We start from the raw sequence: 14955 nt of genomic DNA, 5'->3' as shown, positions 1-14955 counted from the left end.
GCTCCCTAATGCTCTCATGGTCTGATATTCAGACTGTTCTCAAGAGTTGAGATTTTCACTATTTCCCTTGCAAAGCTCTTCCCCATTTCACTTTAAAATTGGAATGTTTTATTTTTGTCATTATTAAAAGATTTGGAAATTTGAGATTAAAATTAGGTTGAGTAACTTATCATACTCCTTCAGATTATCTTTATGTGAAAAGTGCACTATATATAATTACCTTTTTTTTGCAGGCTGTTCATCTCCTCTAATAACTCATTTATCAAGAAGCTATAATGTGTGTATTGTTTTTTCACCTTCAGGATAATGGGGGAAAACAAAATTAATGACCTAAAAGAAAATGCTTTTGCACCTCTCCAGAAATTAGATGAATTGTAAGTTTGATTAAACACATAATGATAAAAATTTTCTTTCTACTGTTGTAGTTCATATTTGCTATGTATATATGCTTTTATACATTAAGAAATCTTTATTATCTCTTTTCCTAGCATAATTTATATACACCTTGGGCCACAAAGGAATTCTGAGAGCATATAAAAATGTGTGTTAATGAAAAATATAAAATAGATATTTGAGGAAAATGAAGTAAAGGAAACATAGACGCAGAGAAAAGAATAAATTTAGGGTAAATTTAATAAATAAAATACATCCGACATCACTCTGTTCCACTGCTAGATGGACAGCAAATATCTCTTGAAGTTTCCTAAAGAGTTAGGATTCAGAGACCATTAAGATAAATGACTTCACTTTGCTAATTCTGAAACCAAAGGGTAATCTCTGATTCATAAAGAAATTAAACACTGCCATGGGTAACATCCCAACCTATAATAATAGAAGAGAGAGATCAATTAAATCAGCTATTTATATGTCCCTTTTTTAAAATCAGTAACAATTCCAAAATAAGACCCAAAGCATGGAGGCATGGAACAGATTGTCACTCCCTTTTTTAAAACTTTTAGAGTTCTGGTAATTAATATTAGTCATCAATAGCATTGTTAAAAGTGCTATTAATCAAGTATAGAACAATAAATAAAATCTTAAGAAAATAATAGGACTTTTTCAATTATTTCCCTAGGGATTTAAGAAGTAATAAGATTGAACATCTTTCACCGCATGTATTTAAGGATCTAAAGGAGCTCTCGAAATTGTAAGACTGGTATTTTGTCACTTCATTTCTTTAATTTTTAATTTTTTATGTTTTAAATTGTGATAAAATATGTACACATAAAATTACCATTTTAACTATTTTTAGGTGTACAGTTCAGTGGCATTAACTACATTTACTTTATTGTAAAAACATCACCACCATCTATCTCTAGCACTTTTTTATCTCCCCAAACTGAAACTCTATACCTGTTTAACAATAATTTCCCATTATCTCCCCACACACCAACATCCACCACTCTGTGTTCTGTCTATAAATTTGACTCCCTCAGGTACCTCATTTAGGTGGAATCATACAATATTTGTCCTTTTGTGACTTGCTTATTTCACTTAGCATAATGTCTTCAGATCCATCCATTTTGTAGCATGTGTCAGAATTTTTGAGTATTATCTTTCTAAATAATAATATTAATTCTATAATTGTATTTATTTAATTTTATAATTAATGAGTTAATATAATTGTTCACAATAACAATCCACTGTATGTATATACCATAATATGTTTATCCATTCATCCATTGATGGACACTTGGGTTGTTTCCACCTTTTAGCTATTGTGAGTAATGCCGCTATGAACATGGGTGTACAAATATCAGTTCAAGACCTTGTTTTCGCCCTGATCGGTTTGGCTCAGTGGATAGAGCGTCGGCCTGTGGACTCGAGGGTCCCAGGTTCGATTCCGGTCAAGGGCATGTACCTTGGTTGCGGGAACATCCCCAGTAGGGGGCGTGCAGGAGGCAGCTGATCGATGTTTCTAACTCTCTATCCCTCTCCCTTCCTCTCTGTAAAAAGTCAATAAAATATATATATTTTTTAAAAAGACCTTGTTTTCACCCAGCCTGTGTGGTTAAGTGGTCGAGCACTGACCCACTAGGAGGTCACTGGTTCAATTCCAGGTCAGGACACATGTCCAGATTGCAGGCTCAGTGTGCGGGAGACACCAATTGATGTTTCTATTTCTCTATCTCTCTCCCTTCCTCTCTCTAAAATCAATAAAAACATATATATATGAATTTTTAAAAAAAAAACAAACCTTGCTTTCAGTTCTTTTCATATGTAGCCTCAGAGTTGTTGGATCAACTCTGAGGTCACATTTTCTTAATTTTTCAAGGAAAATTATATTATTAATTTTCAAGGAAATATCATACTGTTTTTTCATAGTGGCTACACCATTTTCCTTTCTCACTGGTAGTGTACAATAGTTCCAGTTTATCCACAACGTCAACAACACTTTTTATTTCCTATTTTGTTAATAATAGCTATCCTAATGGATATGAAATGGCATCTCGTATTTTTGACTTGCATTTCCCTAATGATTAATGATGTTGAATATCTTTTAATTTGCTCATGCATTTGTATATTTTTTGGACAACTTATAATATTAAAGTATTTTACCCATTTTAAATTGTGTTTTGTTATTGTTGTTCTTGAATTATAGAAGTTGTTTATATATTTTATATATTAAATCTTTTCAGATATAATTTGAAAATACACTCTCTCATTCTGTAGGTTGCTTTTTCACTCTGTTGATAGTATCTTTGATGCACAAAAGTTTTTAATTTAGATGTAGTCCAATTTTTCTATCTTTTCTTTTGTTGCCTGTGCTTTTGGTGTCATATGCGAGAAATCTTTGCCTAATCCAATGTCATGAACCTTTTCCCCTAGATTTTCTTCCAATAGTTTATAGTTTTAGCTTTTATATTTAAATCTTTGATCTATTTTGAGTTAATTTTGTAAATGGTGTAAGCCAGCAATTTTCAACCTTATTCATCTCGTGGCACACATAAACTAATTACTAAAATTCTGTGGCACACACAAAATATATTTTTGGCCAATATGAAAAAAAAAAAAATAGGTGTACTATTGATTCATTCACACCAGACAGCTATTGTTAGGTTGGCTGTTGTCATTTTTTTATTTGACAATCTAAGGAAAAAGAGGTCAGTGTCCCTCACTAAATAGTCAGGTTATTGCATGTTTTAAAAATTCTTGTGGCACAGGGGTTGAAAATTGCTGGTGTAACCTATGGGTCTATAGTCTTTTTTTTTTTTTTTGTCTTTTTTTTTTTGGTATGTGGATATCTGTCTAGTTTTTCCAGCACCATTTGTTGAAAAGACTACCCTTTCTCCATGGAACAGTTTGGCACCCTTGTTGAAAACCATTTGACCATATACATAAGAGTTTATTTCTGGGCTCTCTATTCCATTGGTCTACACAGGGGTGGGCAAAAGTAGGTTTATGATTGTGAGTATATGAAACGTAGTTTATTCCTATATTATTATTTATTAACTAGAGGCCTGATGAATGAAATTCATGCAAGGGGCTCGGCCCTCACAGCCTCGGCCGCTTGCCTTGGCCCTTGCAGCCCCGGCTTGGTCCAGAAGGTCGTCCAGAAGGACATCCGGAAGGGCGTTAGGCTGTCTGATCTAATTAGCATATTACACTTTTATTATTATAGATTATTGTATTATCTATTCGTATTACAACTGTAAACATACTTTTGCCCACCCTTGTATATCTGTCTTTATGCCAGTACCACATGGTTTGATTACTGTATTTTTGTAGTACATTTTGAAATCAGGAAGTGTGAGACCTCCAACTTTGTCCTTCTTTTTCAAGATTATTTTGGCTATTCAGGCTCCCTTGAGATTCCACATGAACTTTAGGATAATTTTTTTTTCTGTAACCTATATTGGGATTTTGATAGAAATTGCACTAAATCTGTAGATTACTTTGGGTAACATCTTAACAGTGTAAGTCTTCCAATTCATAAGCACAGAATTTATTGATGTCCTCTTTATTTTCTTTCAGCAACATTTTGTTTTCAAAATATAATTCTTTCACCTATATATTGAATTTTCTCCGAAGTATTTTATCCTTTTGATACTTTTACAAGTGGAATTGTTTTTCTATTTTATTTTGGATTTTTCATTGTCAGTGTATATAAAGACATTTGGTTTTGTACTTGGGAACTTTGCTGAATGTTTTTATTAGTTATAACAGGTGTTTTGTGTGTGTGTGTGTGTGTGTGTGTGTGTGTGTGTGTGTGTGTGTGTGTGTTTAAAATCTTTAGGGCTTTCTACATATAAGATCATGTCATCTGTGAGCAGAGGTCATTTTACTTCTTCCTTTCTAATTTGGGTGCTTTTTATTTCTTTTTATTGCCTAGTTGCTCCTGCTAGGACTTCCAGTACAATGTTGAAAAGAAGTAATGCACATGAACATCCTTGTCTTATTACTACTGGTTTTAGAGAAAAAACTTGCAGCCTTTCACCACTGGCTATGGACTTTCATATATGGCCTTCATTATGTTAAGATAGTTTGTTTCAATTCCTAAACTGTTGAGTCCACTTTTGTTTGTTTTTTTTATACATTTCATTTTTCAATGTAATTCTTCCTCTCTTTCCTTCTTTCTGTAAACACCAACCCCCAGGGACACCCCTATTCCTCACCCCCACCTAACTAATGGTCTAATCTAGAATAAATGTCTTAAAAAGAGAACTTGCCCTGAGAAACTTCTTTTAATCAATGATTCTTGTTTCAAGGTGTTGTTTTACAAAGACTCAGAAGTTTTCTACATTCAAATTCTGCTGTACTATCTGACTTACCTCTTTGTTCCTAGCTAGAGCCTTTTACTTTTAATTATGCCTCACATACCACTCTTTGACATATAATTTATGTAAAAAATTCTCAATGTGATTCTATGAATTCAAATTTTTAAAAATTTACCTTTATTATTAAAAGTATTCCAGATGTCCCCTTTGTTTGTTTGTTTTCCCATTGACCCCCCTCTACCCCATACCCACCCAACCCAGGCCTTCATCACTCTATTGTCTGTGTCCAAGGGCTATGCACATATGCATATAAATTCCCCAGGTTAATCTCTCCCCACCCCACCCCCACCTTCTCTCTGAAATTCGTCAGTCTGTGCCATGCTTCTATGTCTAGGTTTTTCTATTATTTAAACCATACCTGATTCTAGGCAAATGTGAAGTAGGTGTGGCTCCTCTCTGGGTACCCTACCATGTTTCTGGTAGGAGGTATTTCTTGACAACTCCACCTCCATGCTCATGTCTTAGTCCTCTCTCTCTCTCTCTCTCTCTCTCTCTCTCTCTCTCTCTCTCCCTCCCTCCCTCCCTCTCTCTCTCTTTCTCTCTCTTTCTAGTTCTCTCTTTATCTGTAGATAGATAGATGACAGATAGATAGATAGATAGATGATAGATAGATAGATAGATAGATAGATAGATAGATAGATTAACTTACACAATTATAGAGTACTTCCTAAGAGCCAGGAACTGTTTTATCTACATTAATTCATTTAAATGCTAATGTACACAATGAAGCATGTGCTATTACTGTACTTTTTTTGTTGATGTTTAAAAGTAACCCAAAGTTAGCAGATATACTTTATGTATCCTCAAGCAGTTTCTAGAAATAACTTATTGCTGCCTTTTTTTAAAACACAGGAGTCTTTCCTATAATCCAATCAAGAAAATTCATGCAAATCAATTTGATTCTCTTGTCAAACTAAAGTCTCTGTAAGTATGTGCTTATGGGGATGTTTTACGATAAAATTTTTATTTGTATACTAATAGCTAATAAATTCTATGAAATACAATTTATAGAATCTTTCAAATCAGAAGATTTATTCCCAGGATATTAGTTAAGCTCCATAAAAACATATATAATGAGTGCACACTGGACTATAAACAGATAACTATTGGTTTTATCTTATATATTTGTAAACTAAAAATTAGATAATGATGAATCATTTCAAATTTTTCTATAATCACCAGGAGCTTATATTGGATTGATTGCTTCAGTCCTCTGAAGGCACCTATGCATATTCATTCCTCCATTTGCACTGGATTTCTAAGATTTATATGCCCATCTTTATTCCAAGAGAGAATATTCTAGATTACATAAATCATTCCTTGTAACATAAAAACATATTCTGATAGGATCTAAGAATTGCCTTAAAAGATAAGCTTCAGTTTATTTAAGTGTTCCCTTAGCAAAATGACATTTTATTAGAAACAAAATATTTTAAAATTATTAGAAATTTTTCAAAAATATAAAACTCCTCTGCCGTTTTAATATTGTCTAAAAGATAGTGCTTGTTTATTTATTCTGCAAACATTTATTGAGTGGTTACTATCACAAAGCATTGTGCCATCTATGAGCATACAAAAAAAATTCAAATAAGGGAGATGTATATGGGTATATGTGAATAACAGAATGAAAAAGGGTTTGGGGAAGTGCCTAGGGCAGGCTGAGTACGAATGTTTAGTTTAGAGTATATGTTAACTAACAGCATTTTATTAAATTGTCCTTTACAAAACCTCATTTTATTTTACCCTGTATAACATGTTATTTTGATTTGATATTTTTAGCAGTCTAGAAGGAATTGAAATTGCAAATATCCAACAAAGGATGTTCAGACCACTTATGAATCTCTCTCACATGTAAGCAGATGTTTTTCTTGTTCTTCACCTTGATTTTAATATTTTATATTTCCACATGTATTGTGCTAATGCATCCATACCCCCAGTCCATCCAATCTGTTAACATTTTCTAGTGACTAAGTTGCCTAAACAATAATTAACACTTAAGTGTTAATATTGAATGGGGTGACATTTAGTTTCCATGGTTTGGTAGAATCAAAGATTTTTGAATGTCAGAGAACATGAGTATGGAGGGAACCCACTCAGCTTTGTAAGCTCTCCTCACTCTTATACCACTCATAAATATTGATGTTTGCCCAATGATCTGGTAATTTGTACACATAGTATAAGTGCTACCAAATAAAGTAGGAATTATAAGCAACATAAGATAATTATAAATAAATAATTGCTATAAATGGAGGAAGCTAAAAATGCCCTCAATGTCGGGACATAACTGAAGCAAGTGTGTATAGATACCACGGTAAACGAAAAATATTTTATTCAAACAGTGTGTCTGATTGTGCCATTGATTAGATGCTTTAGAAACATTTTCTTTCATTGAATGCAGTCTTCTAACAAGAATTAGAATGATCTCCTTGTCAGAATAATTAATTCTCAGTAACTTAGAAAGTGTCATGTCAGTCACCCCCACTCTATAATCTTGCTTTACATTTTAAATCTAACATAAGACGGTCTGTTTTTGTTTTCCATTATTCCTCAGAAATAAGACTTATAAAAGTTTCCTTGGTTCCACACAACATAAAATACTTGGATTAAATTAAGCAAATTAGAATTTATTGGAAGAAAATGATATAGCTCCCCAAACCCAACAAACAACTCAAGAAACAAACTTGAATTGAGCAGGAACCATGGCAGATCTAGGTATGCAGGCAGCAAGAATTAAACAAGACAATTTACTGTAATTGTCAAGCTTTTATCTTGTATCACTACTAACTCTTTATACTGTAAAGATCATTTATATTTTTGGCCAGAGTACATAACTTTAGAGGCAAAAAGATCTCACTTTATCCCAATTTCTGCATTTATTAGAAAATTTCCTAGCAAATAATGTGCTTCTATGGACGATTCATCTCCTCCTGCTGATACTAATACCTATCTCATGGAGTTAATTTGAGAATTTGTTCCTGAAACCTAACAGATGCTCAATAAATAGTGTTGGTGGTAACACAATAATATTTTTTACTATCCAGGTAATGTCTTTATCTGGGAGGTCTCTCTATTGATAAAAGAATTCCCTCCACAAATATGTCCCAAAATCCAGTGTAAGAGATAGGCATACTAGCAAGTGGTTATAGGACACACAACTTCTGTAACAAAAAAGCCATGGAAGCACAGAGAAGAGAGCACTTAACTCTCCCTTCCCCAGAGGGTTCAAAAGCAAGATGAGTGGCAGCAACAATAGGAACCATGTAACAGTGTGTTTACATATACTAAACACTAAAAACCCAAAATATTTTCATTGATGGGTTCTCTCTATCACATGTTAACAGTTTATTTATATTCTAAGACATGGCTAGCATTTGGATATTCATTACACCTACTTGCTGCTCTCACCTACATGTTCTTTTACAATAACAATCAAGTTAATGAGAATTAAACTTAGGTGTAAAGCTTCAGTATTCCTAATGTTTTACATCCCCCTGAGTCCCATTAGTAAGATATTTTCTTTCTACTGAGAAAATGTAGAAAATACATATTTATGGATAGTGAGGCCAGATTACATTTAAAATCTTATTTTACCTCCTCTTTGCATACCAGCTATTTTAAGAAATTCCAGTACTGTGGATATGCACCACATGTTCGCAGCTGTAAACCAAACACTGATGGAATCTCATCTCTAGAGAATCTCTTGGCAAGCATCATTCAGAGAGTGTTCGTCTGGGTTGTGTCTATAGTTACATTCTTGGGAAACATCTTTGTCATTTGTATGCGACCTTATATCAGGTCTGAGAACAAGCCGCATGCCATGTCCATCGTATCTCTCTGCTGTGAGTATTTCCTGACTGAAGAGGAATTCTAGTTTCAAAATATCGAAAAGCATTGCTATTCGAAAATTAGTAAACAGGGACAGACATAATTATGAGATTTTAAATTTTTCTCCTTTTCGCTTATATATTGTTTTCACATTCACTACAATGAAAATAAAATTTCTTTAGTGATGAGAAAGAAAATAAGTTTTATTTTATTTTTCCAGTCAACCTATCCCCCTCCCCTCTGACAGCTGTCAGTCTGTTCCATGCATTCATGCCTCTGGTTCTATTTTGTTCATCAGTTTATTTTGTTCATTAGATTCCACATGTAAGTGAGATCGTATGGTATTTGTCTTTCTCTGACAGGCTTATTTCACTTAGGATAATAATCTCCAGGTCCATCCATGTTGTTGCAAAAGGAGAGATTTCCTTCTTTCTAACAGCAGTGTAGTATTCCATTGTGTGGATGTACCACAGCTTTTTTATCCCCTCATCTTCTGATGGGCACTTGGGCTGTTTCCAGATCTTAGCTATTGTAAATTGCGCTGCTATGAACTTAGAGGTTCATATATTCTTTCAAATTGGTGTTTGGGGATTCTTAGGATATATTCCCAGAAGTGGGATCATTGGGTCAAAAGGCAATTCCATTTTTAATTTTTTGAGGAAACTCCATACTGTTTTCCACAGTGGCTGCACCAGTCTGCATTCCCACCAGCAGTGTACTAGGGTTCCCTTTTCTCCACATCCTCGCCAGCACTTGTCATTTGTTGATTTATTGATGATAGCCATTCTAACAGGTGTGAGGTGATATTTCATTATGGCTTTCATTTGTATCTCTCTTATGATTAGTGACCTTGAGCATTTTTTCATATGTCTATTGGCCATCTGTATGTCGTCTTTGGAGAAGTTTTTATTCATGACCTTTGCCCATTTTTTAATTGGATTGTTTGTCTTCCTGGTGTTGAGTTGTGTATAAGTTCTTTACATATTTTGGAAATTAACCCCTTATTTGATGTATCATTGGTGAATATGAAAATGAGTTTTAAAAGAAGAAAACTCAATCACTTTACACAGATTAATGAAGTTCTCATTTATTACTCTCCACATAAGCAAGCTCTTATTTATTTAGTTTTCTTCTCTGGCGGCATAATATATTATTAAAGCTTGTAAATCTTTTACTATGGATAAAACCTTTCATGGTCATATTTTATATCTAGAGCTATATTTACTTTTTTGTTTGAATGTCCAATTCATAAATATTGACTTAGTTGTTTTTCTGGACTCTGAGATCCTAGAATCTTTTGCAGTCATAATTTGAAATATCTACAGAAAATGTTTTTAGTTCATATGAAATATTTTAAAGTTTTTGAAGTGTGATCGCAAGCTAATATGTTAAATGAGGACTACAAAGACAAATAAGCATGAAACTAGCCATCAGGATGTTCATAGTGTAAGTAAAGTGGTCTATAATTTACCTATATTCTCTCAAGCAACCATCAATCTACATACTGTGAGCTGTCCCATGTCTTAATCCTATCCTCATTCAAAGTCTAATGTCCAATTGTGTGAGGGTTTTTTTCATTGCAAGCTGCCTAAGAAATTATTTACTACTTTGTATTGTTAGTATTGTTAGTTACAAAATTTTGAGGACTCTCAATTTCCTTGGTGAAGGCCAGAATATAATTTCAGTATTTAAGGATTAGGGTCAGCCTTATGATTTATACACTGATGTGATTTTAGGAACTTTGTGTAGACTGCTTGTGCAGTCAGAAAAAAACTTTATCTACTTTCAGACATGTAATGTTTGCTTAAAAAGCTAATACACTAAGCAGGGCAATACATTGACAGCTAATTTGGGGGATGGGAGGACCTAAAATGAGACAGAGAAATGTAAAAAAAAAAAAAAAGGGGGGAACTGAGAATCAGAGAGAACAGGCCTGCTTAGGCCAGCTCTGAGTAAATAATGTAAGCTCCCTGAAATTGTACTGACTGCAAAGCACGTCGGAATTATTCATATTCTAAATTATGGGCTTCAAAATTCAGTCATTCCTCCATCACAGCAACTTCTGGATTATTCTCTCTGGGATTTTGGATGATGTCTTTAGCTTGTTAAGCTGGGAGAATTTCAGTGGAAGAGGTGAACTAAGTAATAACATCCCCATCTTGGTCCCTAATCCAATGCTCAATATAATTGCATTTTATTCATTTATTCAACACTTTTGGGTGATGGAGCTAGAATGAAAAACATAACAGACAAGATCCCTGCTCTCACATATTTAATGTTCAAGGAGAACAGAGAAATGATTACTTTTTAGTTGTAAAGGACGTTATAAACATGGTTATCAAAGAGAGTTGAAGAGACTCTTACCCATAAATGAATTGTTAGAATAAAAATTAGCTGCCCCAAGATGGAAGAAACTTGGCTAGTTTAGTGGGGTTTTTTTTGCTAAAATATTAGATATATTATGTATATATATTATTACATATACTCAAATATTAATACTTATTGATAAGTCTTTTATACCTATTTATTTCTCTAAATTTGTGACATTTACTGAAACCTATAGGTGCTGACTGCCTAATGGGAATATACTTATTTGTGATTGGAGCCTTCGACCTAAAGTTTCGTGGAGAATACAATAAGCATGCACAGCTGTGGATAGAGAGTTTTCATTGTCAGCTTGTGGGATCTTTGGCCATTCTCTCTACGGAAGTATCAGTATTACTTTTAACATTTCTGACAGTGCAAAAATACATCTGTATCGTGTATCCCTTTCAATTTTTAAGGCCTAGAAAATGCAGAACAATTACAATGTTGATTCTCATTTGGATTATTGGGGTTATAGTGGCTTTCGTTCCATTGAGCAATAAGGAATTTTTCAAAAATTACTATGGCAACAATGGAGTATGTTTCCCTCTTCATTCAGAAGACACCGAAAGTATTGGAGCCCGGATTTATTCCGTGACAATTTTTCTTGGTAAGAAAATCTGTATTATGAGCCTTTTCATACAAATGTTACAATAAATCACAACATGAACCTCGTTATGCCTTCTCATGTTTACAAAATTTTTATGAGATCTTCTAACCAGTTTTTCTCATTGACATTGGGGTGAATTCTATCAGAATACCCTAAAGGGATTTTTAAAAATTTCCTTTAATCATATAAATTCCAACATGATGCACCTTAATAAAAGACAAAACACTAAACACTTGTATATTATGCATTCACCCTAATAATACTAAGCAAAATATATTTTAACTCTTTGCCTTTATACTGTAAACAAATTCAAAGTAGCCAGACAAGTTTTTGGCTTGAGTACACATACAAGTGTTTTCTCTTGTAATTTTTTTCAAAATATAATATAATTGAATTATTACAAAAATAATACTAGAAAGATTAGTTTAATAGGCCCAATATATTCATTGAATCACTATCATCTCATTTTAATATGCCATTTCAAAATCAAACATTTTATCATTCCTCATTACTTCAAAAATACTTTAAAGTCTTAAAAATTCATGATTTCTATATACCCTAGCAATTATGAAGAACAAAAAAAAAATGTATTGGTCTCTGTTTCTTAATAACAGCTAAGAGTAGGTTTTGTTTGTTTCTTTTGTTTTGAAAGAGTATTTATATACATTAACAATAACCTTTGTGTTCTAAATAGGTATTAACTTGGTGGCATTTATCATCGTAGTTTTTTCCTACGGAAGCATGTTTTACAGCGTTCATCAAAGTGCCATAACAGCAACTGAAATACGGAATCAAGTTAAAAAAGAGGTGACCCTTGCCAAACGGTTTTTCTTTATTGTATTTACTGACGCATTGTGCTGGATACCCATTTTTGTACTGAAATTTCTTTCATTGCTTCAAGTAGAAATACCAGGTACTACTTTTTTCTTCTTTATGTAAAAACAAAAATAATGTCTCTATTTCTGCAAAGTACTTCTAGGAAAGAAAATTAAGATCCTTAACCCTAATTCGTTTCAAGAAATATAAGTCAGTTACGTGAACTTCAGGTTCTCTTCACAAATAAAATGTTCACTGGGAGGAAGCCGGTCAGTTATTTCCATAAATACCTAAAACCACAATTACTATTGGGACAAAGGAACAATGACTCAAATAAATTATACTCAATGTAGTGAAATTTTGGTAATCCCATGCTTAAGATGACCAGAAGGGAACATAGATGAAAACAATGATCAAATAATTGTTTATTTCAGAAGGTAAGATATTTTTCTTCCCTGAGTACATAGCAATTCAAAGAATGTTACCCCAGAGTATGAGAGGTGACAGAAGAAAACACTCTTGATATTTAAAAATAATGTGTATCATACTCATTACAATGGCTATCATTTAAAAAATAACAAGTATTGGTAAGGATGTGGAGAAAGTGGCACTCTTATGCTTAGCTGATAGGAATGTAAGATGGCACCACTGCTATAGAAACCAGAGTGATGGTTTCTCAAGAAATTAAGCTTACAATTACCATATTTCCCAGCAATTCCACTAATGGGTATATACCCAAAAGAGTGGAAAGCAGAAACTCAGACATTCATACACCCATGTTCATAGCAACAGCATTCACAATCACCAGGGTCCATCAATGAATAAATGGATGAACAAAATGTGTTACATACAGAAAATGTGTTACATACAGAAAATGCAATGTTATTCAGACTTAAAAAATAAGGAAATTATCATACATGCTACAACATGGATGGACCTTGAAAACATCATGCTAAGTGAAGTAAGCCAATCACAAAAGGACAAATATATGATTCCACACCTAGGAGGTAACTAGAGTAGTCAAATTCATAGAGACAGAAAGGTTGTAAATGGTACTGTTAAGGGTTGGTAGGAGAAGGGGATGTGGAGTTATTAATTGGTACGAAGTTTTATCTTGGCAAGATAAAGACATTTTGGAGATGCATGGTGGTTATGGTGCACAATAATGTGAAATGTACTTATACACTTGAAAATGATTAAAATTGTAAATTTTATGTTATGTGTATTTTACAGTTTTAGAAATGTGCAAAATCCTGTTAACTGTATGTATAGTGCAGTATGTAATCACATTGTTAAAAATTTATAAACATACATTTTTAATTTTGTTTTATACCATGGTTTGTGGTAATAGTATCTGACATTTTATAAGCAACAAAGAAGAACGACAGAATTAATTAAATTCTAATAAAAATTTGAGCATTTGGTAGATGCATACATAATATAGTGATTTTCTAAGATAAGGTTAGTCAAAGATGTTTTTACTGAAATAGCTAGTGAAAAGTCTAAAAATGCATACCTATTTTTAAGAACCAAATAGTTGAAATTTATTAAATATAAGTATGTGTTCTGAGCAATATTATATGTACTAATAATTAAAATATTTCAAAAGGTATGATTTAATACTAAACAATAGTTTTTTGTCTCTCTCTGACTTTCCCTCTCTCTTCCACTTTCTCTAAAAAATCAATGGAAAAATATTGATTGAGGATTTTAAAAAAAGAATTTAAAATAATCTTTATGTGAGTAGTGCTAAAAAGCCTGAATCAGAATATTAAATGGAATCATATTTTAATAATACATAGTCATTTGATGGGAAATATTTCTACCTTATAGAATACTTTTCTGATGTATTCAAGAAAAGCTATTTAGCAATGAACCCTGGTTTTTTGTAGCACAAATACTCCCCTCAAACACTGGTACCCTGGAAAGATACCCTGGAAACACATATAGACTTGGTATTTAATTATGTGACATCCTAATGGAAAAATAAACACTTGAAAGAGGCTGAGGTACAAAGAAGGGAAAGGGGTTTCTATAACTTGCAAACATCCATAAATACTAAACTATGTCATTTTTCTCTTCCAGGTACCATAACCTCTTGGGTAGTGATTTTTATTCTGCCTATCAACAGTGCTTTGAACCCAATTCTCTATACTCTGACTACAAGACCATTCAAAGAAACGATCCATCAGTATTGGAATAACTACAGACAAAGATCTACTGGCAGCAAAAGAGGCCGGAAAACATATACTCCATCACTCATGTGGACAGAAATGTGGCCGCTGCAGGAGATGCCACCTAGATTAATGAAGCCAGCTCGTCTCACAGACTCCTACGAATTGTCACTAATTTCTAAATCAACTAGACTCAATTCCTGTTCATAACTGACTCTGACCCCCATTGGGATGCTTCAAAATGGATTTATTAGTATAAAATGAATGCCACAAAATTAACAATTTACATTAATGGCTAAGATAAATTAGGGAAATAAATTATTTTGATAATATGTATATACTAGCACATGTTTTGCATAGGAAATTTAAGAAAAATCTACTTCAGAAA

The 14955-nt window shown here is 33.1% G+C and overlaps 1 protein-coding gene across 1 annotated transcript in view; it reads left to right on the top strand.

Moving 5' to 3' along the window:
* The window catches only part of RXFP1 (relaxin family peptide receptor 1), an 84927-nt gene extending 70059 nt beyond the window's left edge, over positions 1–14868 (top strand). The window contains exons 11-18 of the mRNA XM_070415403.1: positions 303–374; positions 1076–1147; positions 5631–5702; positions 6558–6629; positions 8388–8617; positions 11167–11577; positions 12272–12490; positions 14479–14868. Coding sequence (XP_070271504.1) covers positions 303–374; positions 1076–1147; positions 5631–5702; positions 6558–6629; positions 8388–8617; positions 11167–11577; positions 12272–12490; positions 14479–14777 — 1447 coding nt within the window. The 3' untranslated portion in view covers positions 14778–14868. The remainder of the gene's footprint in view (positions 1–302; positions 375–1075; positions 1148–5630; positions 5703–6557; positions 6630–8387; positions 8618–11166; positions 11578–12271; positions 12491–14478) is intronic.
* The last annotated feature ends 87 nt before the right edge of the window (positions 14869–14955 follow it).

This window comes from Myotis yumanensis, unplaced genomic scaffold (genome assembly GCF_028538775.1).
Source record: "Myotis yumanensis isolate MYYU_CA2020_CCGP unplaced genomic scaffold, mMyoYum1.0.hap1 SCAF_5, whole genome shotgun sequence".
Lineage (NCBI taxonomy): Eukaryota > Metazoa > Chordata > Mammalia > Chiroptera > Vespertilionidae > Myotis > Myotis yumanensis.
Note: the sequence above shows the minus strand (reverse complement) of the source record. Positions and strands in the feature narration are given on the sequence as shown.